At 43.4% G+C, this 9,146-nt stretch overlaps 2 protein-coding genes across 2 annotated transcripts in view; one reads left to right on the forward strand and one right to left on the reverse strand.

Moving 5' to 3' along the window:
- Window positions 1-3,334: 3,334 nt before the first annotated feature.
- LOC106935186 (protein disulfide-isomerase TMX3-like) lies at window positions 3,335-7,196 on the reverse strand. The gene is made up of 10 exons (XM_015015538.1): window positions 6,948-7,196; window positions 6,755-6,856; window positions 5,567-5,651; window positions 5,351-5,449; window positions 4,509-4,566; window positions 4,381-4,434; window positions 4,257-4,313; window positions 4,058-4,187; window positions 3,721-3,789; window positions 3,335-3,653 (listed from the first exon to the last, which is right to left on the reverse strand). Exons 1-10 carry the CDS (start codon window positions 7,194-7,196, stop codon window positions 3,468-3,470), a joined length of 1,089 nt encoding a protein of 362 aa, XP_014871024.1. The 3' UTR covers window positions 3,335-3,467.
- A 579-nt stretch (window positions 7,197-7,775) lies between these two features.
- LOC106935192 (tRNA-dihydrouridine(20) synthase [NAD(P)+]-like) overlaps window positions 7,776-9,146 on the forward strand; it is a 35,780-nt gene continuing 34,409 nt past the window's right edge. Inside the window, exons 1-4 of the mRNA XM_015015545.1 lie at window positions 7,776-7,963; window positions 8,138-8,185; window positions 8,293-8,358; window positions 8,958-9,028. Of these exons, the coding sequence (XP_014871031.1) occupies window positions 7,934-7,963; window positions 8,138-8,185; window positions 8,293-8,358; window positions 8,958-9,028 (215 nt within the window). The 5' untranslated portion in view covers window positions 7,776-7,933. The remainder of the gene's footprint in view (window positions 7,964-8,137; window positions 8,186-8,292; window positions 8,359-8,957; window positions 9,029-9,146) is intronic.

Raw genomic sequence — 9,146 nt, forward strand, 5'->3', positions numbered from 1 at the left:
TTTTTGATCCGGGATGAGTGCTGAATCATTATTCCCCTAATATACGCTTTGAACCCGTCCCAAATTGAGTTTTGGTCCGCGGTATTATTGTTGATCATAAAGTATTCAGTAATTAGTTTTTGGAGTTTTTGAAATATTTCAGCATCATTTAGTATGCTGGTATTCATCCTCCATCCTCTAGCCCTTTCATAGTGAGATCCCAATTGTAGAACCAAGTCTATGGGGGCATGGTCGGTCAACGCTATTGAACCTATACTGCAGTTCCCAACGTTTTCAATGAGAGAGTGCGAGATCAGAAAGTAGTCTATCCTACTGTAAACTGAGTGCCTATTTGAGAAGAAAGTATAGTCTCGCGCTGAAGGGTTTAAAAGTCTCCAGACGTCTGATAAACCAGTATGTTTGCACAGATCTTTGATCGCGTCTAGGGTTTTACTGGTTTTAGGAATTGATTTCCCTGATCTGTCCAGAATGATGTCTAGGACTTGGTTAAAATCTCCAGAAAGAATGATTGGGAAGTCTCCAAAATCTAGGAAGATTCTTTTTAGCTGTAAGAAAAAGTCTGGATCTTCTATATTAGGGGCATATATGTTAGCTATAATGATGTTTTGTCCTGAAATATTGACTAGCAGAACAATTACTCGACCTTCTTTGTCTTTATACTCCTTCTCTACTTGAATTGAGAGATGTTTAGAAAATAGGATGGATACGCCCCGCTTCTTCTGTTGGAAAGTATTATGGTAAGCTTGTCCCACCCATCTATCCTTAATTCTATTGACGTCTTTCTCTAACAGATGGGTTTCTTGTAGCATCATCACATCTACTTTTTTCTGTTTTAGATATTTAATCACTTTGCTTTGTTTATGAGCCCAAACCATTAAGGTTCCATGAGGATATTTTAACTATGGTCCCCATAGTTTATGTCCATTTGTCGATAATAGTAATGGAAGCATCCTTATATCTTGTGATGTACCCGTTGTGTGTATACATATAACTAAGGAGAAAACAAAAAACGACTGGCTCAGAAGGAGGGCCCCAAAACTAAAATAAAAAGTAAATAACTGTGCCTTATTCCTTATGACAAGCATGGAGGACTTCAACGTGAGCTGTCCCGACCAATAGTATATAATAATAATAAAGATCCAAAAAATTCCGCCAGAGCTTTGTTAGCTCAAATGACTCGGATAAGAGGAAAATGAAAAAATAACTAAAGGGTTGTGCTATTTAAACTGTATACCTTAAGAAAATATGTGGGATATAAATACATAGAAGTCCAGATCGTAACTTCACATTCTTCTATGGGAGTCCAAATCGCCATCCATGCAGCTTAGATTGCCTAAATAACAATCCATTTTCACCGTGTGCAAAGTCTCATTGAAATAGCATAAATTTAACCAGTTTAACGGAGTCTAGTTTTAGCGTGTATAATACAGTAAACACTTTGGCCTTAATAAATTGGAAGTTATGATTAGTGATCTCAGAGAGGATATATTGCCAATGATCACCACGGTCTGTTCATTCATTCTCCTTCCTCCGGGGGTTGGTATTTGTCTATCATCTTTTTTGCTGCCGCTGCGTCCTTACCAAGGGAGACCCAAAACACTGCGTGGTGTATTTTAGTCCCTTGGCTCTGCACATACGTCTGACCTCAAAGAATTTATTTCTTTTTTCTTGTACTTCCTTCGTGAAGTCTGGGAAAAATTCTAACTTATTTCCCCTCCACTGAAATGATCCGATCTCTCTGGCTCTAAGTCGTATTTTCTCCTTGTCCGCGAAGCGAAGGAATCTCACCAGGATGTGGCGGGTCCGGCTGACGTGTTTCGCCCATCTTCTTTTAGTGTAGCGGGTACTCTGTGAGCCTCTCAACGACGATTTGATCAGCATTCTGGTCCTGCGGAAGTTGGGAGCGTAGCACATCCATTACACATTCCAGTGCGTTATTCCCCTTCTCCGACCGCTCCGGGATACCCTTGATCCTCAGATTGTTTCTTCTGCTGTAATTTTCTTGATATTGAATTCGATCTTCCAGCAGTGCAACTTTGGACTTCAGCTCAGCCGTGTTGGCAGCGAGCGCTGCGTTTTCATCTTCGAGTTGCGATACTCTGTTTTCGGCTTCCCCAATTCTGCTGTTGAGGCCGACAACATCGGATTTCAGAGAGTCCAGACAGTCTTTAATTGTAGTCACGTCTGCCCCGACTTGTTGTATTTTGTCTTGATGGTTCATGATGCGAATTTCGTTTATAATCGACGGGTCTGTCCCTGTACCAGCTGGAGTCTCCATGCTAGTATTAGCGTTAGCACCGTTAGCTTCGTTAGCTCGTGAGTTCGACATCATCATTTGGTCGATTTTGGGTCCCGGAGTGTTCTTTAGTCTTGAATTTTTTCCTCTATTCATCTGTGCTGCTTAGTTTCCACCGTCTTCACATGTATTAAGCCCTCTGACGGAAAGTAGACATTTAAAATTGGTCGATATCAGCTCTAGCTCTTCAGCATGCGTCTTCCCCTCGCCGCATCGCCACCGGAAGTCCCCTCTGGATCCATCCATTTTCTAACACTCTTGTCCCTAGTGGGGTCAGGAGGTGCTGCTGACGCAAGAGGCAGGGTCACCTAGACAGGTCACCAGTCTGTCGCAGGGCAACACAGAGACAGACAGGAAACACAACCATGCACACACACACTCACACCAAGGGAGAATTTAGAGAGACCAACCTGACAGTCATGTTTGGACTATGGGAGGAAGAGAACCTGAAGAGAACCCCCCCCTGCACAGGGAGAACATGCAAACTCCATGCAGAAAGACCCCAGGCCGGGAATCGAACCCGAACCTTTTTGCTGCAGTTGACTTGCCTACCAGGTGCAGCCCTCCATCCGGATCAACTACAGAAAATAAACATCTTTTTAGACTTCATGAACCACCGTAGCTGAGCGTCATGGCAGCAATGAGCCTTAAGTGTTGCCAACGCTCCTGCGTGTACCGATTATACTGAAATGATTGGGCAGTTTCTGCCGCCAGTCTGCTGTGGGTCAAAGCATTTATCAACCTCGTTCCAAAATTAGAAACATTCCACCACGAAACCTGTGCTGAATGAGCTGCTCTTGCAGTTGTAGTAACAGCACAAAAGCCAGACTTCCATGTTTGATTTCCTTTTCCATCATTTCTATCCATTGGAAGCAACAATCTTCAGCTGCCAGGCTCTCTTTACAAATTATAGTCTGTTTGCAAAAGAGCCCAATGTCAATAAAAACCTCATCAAAAGGAAAAATAAAGTTTACTTTTGGGGCGGACCAACCAGGCCAACCAAAGGACTCTCCTGGTGGGAATAAAGCCTCAGAGACATTTCACTGACTTATGTTTTTAATTGGGATTAAAAGACACAACTGAGCTGACTAATGAAAGTTCTTGTTTGAAAGTACATCTGGGTGAAACCAGAACCATTTCTGAACCTAAAGTCTAGTTCCTCTACGTCTGCTCAGTCGGACTTTTTCTCTGTCAGTTTCTTCTTGCGTTGCATCGACGGTGCCAGTAGAGGAGTGTCTTCGTCGTCATCAGCAGAACCGGGTCGGTTCTTGATGCAGAGGTAGCAGAAGACGCAGCCGACCGCAAGCGGGAAGCCAATCAGGAAGCAGCCGAGCACCGGGGCGTCCCTGAACACCGGCTAGAGAGACAGGCCGTGAGCAGAGGCTCGGACAGGAAGCAGGAAGTGGGTTGATGATGTCACTTACCATTAGTGTCATTCTGGTCTCGTAAAGGAAGCGTCGGACGCGCTGAGTGAAGCAATTTCCTCCCAGAGCCTGAGGAGCATGTGAGAAAGAAATCAAGGACTTCCTGCTGCACTGCACCTCCTCAGAGGAACCTACTGCACCACCCAACTGCCACAAACTACATCTCTCCACCAAAATGCCCCAAACCACCCCAACTGGTGGTTTGGGACACACATCAGTTGGGGTGCCACAAACCACCCCAACTGCCCCAGCACATCGCATCTGGGGCACCACCCAAATGCCCCAATCGATCCCAACTACCCTCAACCACTGCAACTGCCACCTCGCCCCACTATACCTCAACACTGCCGTCCAGCACGCCGTCCAGGAAGTCCAGCAACTGCAGCTCAGTCTCTATAGGCGCTGGCGGCAGGAAGTAGCCATCGTTGGACAGGTTGACCACCATCAAGGAAGGGACAAGGGCCTCTCTGGTGACAGCATGAACAGGTGCTGTTAATGAGCTTAACAACTTCAACAGGTGACGTGGCAAACCTCACCCCATGATGAGTCCATCGATGTACCCGCTGTCCTCCATGAAACCAAAGTAGAACTTCCTGAACACACAGACACAGTCAGCAATACGGTTCCTCTTCCTGTGTGCCTTCCACAATAAAAGCTGACCTGCCATAGGTGTCCTTGTGCTTTGTGGCCACCTTCTCCACCAGATGCTTATACCTAAACAAATAACAGGAAACGCATCACAGCAGGACATTTAATTGATACATGGATGTCCGACAATCATGGCTCACCTTAGGTTTTCTTCACACAGGTGTCTCTCCTCCAGCAGAGCCAGTAAGACCAGTTTACCTTCAGGAGAAAGGTGGAACCACATCACCTAAACCTAAAGACTGATTCTAGAGCTCTTAGCTCATTCCCTGTCCCAGCACTCCTGGTTTCAGTCTGCCTCCTCGTTCTGAGGACACTGACTGCCATTTGGTTCACCAGGGACAGACACTGGGCCAAATTCTGCTTACTGTTGGCAGGCTCTTACTTCAGGACCCAGCGGACCGGCTGGAGATGTTCTCTGGTGTAATCCAGTGCCTCCCCCCCCAAATAGCTCTTCAAGTCCAAACAAAAATCTTGAAATGGGCACTAAAGTCCACCTGCCCAGGGTGCCATGAGAATCCTGTCACCGGTCCATGGAGGGTTCTGTGTGAAAGGTTCTTCACAATAATCCAAACAAGATTGAGCTAAAGCGAGAATAATCATTTCCAGTTCAGGTCAAGAGACAATAGAGTATCTGCCCCAACCTCAGTTTGGAAATATTTCTCAGACGATAAAAGCAAAACCAGAGACATAATTATCCAGAGTAAAGGTTTGGTTCCTAACAACATCAGGAGTTAAACTGGGACTCAGATGTCTAAAATAGATTTAGCTCATAGAAACCTGCAGATCATCTGAAGCATCTGGAAGTCCCAGTGACTTCGCGACCAGGGTTCTGACTCAAGGTCAGCATGTGGACTGGATGGACTGGGTGACCAACACAGAATCGGGTTATAAACAGCAACTCTAGAGTTCGTCCTGAGCTGCAGAACCTTCAATCTACCTGTTTGATGATGACATCATCCTGACACAGGTGTGTTCCTGTTACCTGATTCCCCCATAGCATACAGGGTGTAGCCATCAATCAGAAAGAAGTTGGGGAAGCGTTCTCTTTTGATCCAGGACTTCAGGTCTCCATCCTGTTCCTCTGAAACACAGAAGGTCCACCTGAGTTCTGATCACTGACTCACATCTTAAGGGTTTGGGCATCTAATCAGGCAGCAGTACAAGTTAGAGCCACAGGTTGACCCCCAACATGTCTCACCATCATAAATGAAGTATGTTCCGTCTTTAAAAAGCAGCACAGCTGGTAGAGACGTCAGAGTCACTTCCTGAAACACAGTNTTCTTCTGTTGGAAAGTATTATGGTAAGCTTGTCCCACCCATCTATCCTTAATTCTATTGACGTCTTTCTCCAACAGATGGGTTTCTTGTAGCATCATCACATCTACTTTTTTCTGTTTTAGATATTTAATCACTTTGCTTCGTTTAGTGTATGAGCCCAAACCATTAACGTTCCATGAGGATATTTTAACTATGGTCCCCATAGTTTATGTCCATTTGTCGATAATAGTAATGGGAGCATCCTTATATCTTGTGATGTACCCGTTGTGTGTATACATATAACTAAGGAGAAAACAAAAAACGACTGGCTCAGGAGGAGGGCCCCAAAACTAAAAGAAAAAGTAAATAACTGTGCCTTATTCCTTATGACAAGCATGGAGGACTTCAACGTGAGCTGTCCAGACCAATAGTATATAATAATAATAAAGATCAAAAAAATTCCGCCAGAGCTTTGTTAGCTCAAATGACTCAGATAAGAGGAAAATGAAAAAATAACTAAAGGGTTGTGCTATTTAAACTGTATACCTTAAGAAAATATGTGGGATATAAATGCATAGAAGTCCAGATCGTAACTTCACGTTCTTGTATGGGAGTCCAAATCGCCATCCATGCAGCTTAGATTGCCTAAATAACAATCCATTTTCACCGTGTGCAAAGTCTCATTGAAATAGCATAAATTTAACCAGTTTAACGGAGTCTAGTTTTAGCGTGTATAATACAGTAAACACTTTGGCCTTAATAAACTGGAAGTTATGATTAGTGATCTCAGAGAGGATATATTGCCAATGATCACCACGGTCTGTTCATTCATTCTCCTTCCTCCGGGGGTTGGTATTTGTCTATCATCTTTTTTGCTGCCGCTGCGTCTTCAAAACGGAGGCGTTCCTTACCAAGGGAGACCCAAAACACTGCAGGGTACTGCGTGGTGTATTTCAGTCCCTTGGCTCTGCACATACGTCTGACCTCAAAGAATTTATTTCTTTTTTCTTGTACTTCCTTCGTGAAGTCTGGGAAAAAAATCAAACTTATGTCCCCTCCACTGAAATGATCCGATCTCTCTGGCTCTAAGTCGTATTTTCTCCTTGTCCGCGAAGCGAAGGAATCTCACCAGAATGTGGCGGGGTCCGGCTGACGTGTTTCGCCCATCTTCTTTTAGTGTAGCGGGTACTCTGTGAGCCCTCTCAACGACGATTTGATCAGCATTCTGGTCCTGCGGAAGTAGGGAGCGTAGCACATCCATTACACATTCCAGTGCGTTATTCCCCTTCTTGATATTGAATTCGATCTTCCAGCAGTGCAACTTTGGACTTCAGCTCAGCCGTGTTGGCAGCGAGCGCTGCGTTCTCATCTTCGAGTTGCGATACTCTGTTTTCGGCTTCCCCAATTCTGCTGTTGAGGCCGACAACATCGGATTTCAGAGAGTCCAGACAGTCTTTAATTGTAGTCACGTCTGCCCCGACTTGTTGTATTTTGTCTTGAAGATCTCGGTTCATGATGCGAATTTTGTTTATAATCGACGAGTCTGTCCCTGTACCAGCTGGAGTCTCCATGCTAGTATTAGCGCTAGCACCGTTAGCTTCGTTAGCTCGTGAGTTCAACATCATCATTTGGTCGATTTTGGGTCCCGGAGTGTTCTTTAGTCTTAAATTTTTTCCTCTATTCATCTTGTGCTGCTTAGTTTCCACCGTCTTCACATGTATTAAGCCCTCTGACGGAAAGTAGACATTTAAAATTGGTCGATATCAGCTCTAGCTCTTCAGCATGCGTCTTCCCCACGCCGCATCGCCACCGGAAGTCCACCTCTTGATTCTTGAAGCATTGTCATATGTGTGTGGCGAAAAAAACATATTCTTCTTGTGAATAATCTTATAACCACTCCCAGATTTTTGGGCAGCAAACATTGCTACTTAAACTCCGTTGATGTTATTCCACCAAAACATTGTTTTAAGACACATTCGTATGTCTTAGAGCTTCCAGTTGAACAAACATGAGTTTTTATAGAGCTGGTCTCACCGATGAGCAGCAGATGTTTCTTTCCTCATAGGTTCTATGAAGAAAGGAACAGTTCTTTAGTTTGAAGGAGTGTAGTTCACACACACTTTTTCCATTTCGCTCATGCAAGAGCTACGTAAATCCAATAAAAAAATATAAAAAAAACCACCCAAATAATGTAGTTTGTCCTTTACTGGTAAACTGGTGCATCATGATATAAGTGATAACCTGCTGAAGTGTATTCAGACTATGTCTGTTGTTCAGGGAGCAAGACGTGGCTGCCATTGATGTGAACATGGGATGTCCAAAGGAATACTCCACTAAGGTAAGGTGATTTGTTCTGTTTTTATTCTTTTTGTGATTGTACCACTTGTATAAAAACAGCTGCTAGAGCAGATATCCTTGAGGGTAATCACCTGTCTGTGATTGTGATGCATATTATCTTGCTGCTGCTGCTGCTGCTTTGACCTTTGACCCTCCACTTTGTGTTTTCCTTCAGGGTGGAATGGGAGCTGCTCTGCTATCAAATCCAGACAAGATTGAAGCTGTGAGTACATCCACTAGATTATTTTTTAATTGACAAGGAGCCACTTTGAAATTTGTGGGTTTCAAGAGTTTTCTTGATCCATTCTGTGTTTTTCTTCTTTATTAAAGATCCTTAAAAAGCTTGTGATGGGAGTCTCAGTACCAGTTACGTGTAAAATCCGGATTCTGCCTTCGGTAAGACATCGCATGTCTGTTATCAGGTTACATTTTCTGAGCTGGTGTAGCTTGAGGCTGTTTCTTTTTTAAATATTTAATTTTGTTGTAGTCTACTAACTTCTGAAATATATTTTGACATGTAGATTATGAACGCATGACACTGGAAATATAGGACCTACCAACTACTGCATCAAAGAAGTCTGATCTGATTGCAGCTTTCATTCACTGATATTCTAATGGTAGTAATAATTAGATTCATTGTGCAGCTCTACTTTTCACCATTTTGTTTCCACATTATAATTATGTACCATTTTGAGTTAGTCCATCACTCAAATCCCAGTTATAGAAGTTGAAGTTTTTGACTCAAATGTGACAAATAAAAAAAAGCAGCTTTTAAAATTTTGAAAAATAAAATCTGTACTTTTAGAAGTGATTATAAATGGGGAAAATCATGGAAGTACATTAAAACATGCCATCAAAGGGCTGATATGAGAAATGATACAAAGCAGAAATTAGATGTTAAAATAATTTTGTGACATGGTGAAAATGAAAGATAACAGGGCCTATGTGAAAACAGAATGACTGACAGGTCAGTGTTTCATGTTGGTGGTTAACAGCTGGAGGAGACGGTCAGTCTGGTGCAGCGGATTGAGAAGACCGGGGTCGCTGCTGTTGCTGTTCACGGCAGGTAAGAGGCAACTTTCTTTCTCCATTAGCTAATGGAGAAAGAAATGGAGAAAGAAGAGAAAGAATACTGAGGAGAAACCTCAGTATTCCCAAATTAGTGATAGATGAGAGTCCTCTCT

This window comes from Poecilia latipinna, unplaced genomic scaffold (assembly GCF_001443285.1).
Source record: "Poecilia latipinna isolate Pla-1442-1.1 unplaced genomic scaffold, P_latipinna-1.0 Scaffold1924, whole genome shotgun sequence".
NCBI lineage: Eukaryota > Metazoa > Chordata > Actinopteri > Cyprinodontiformes > Poeciliidae > Poecilia > Poecilia latipinna.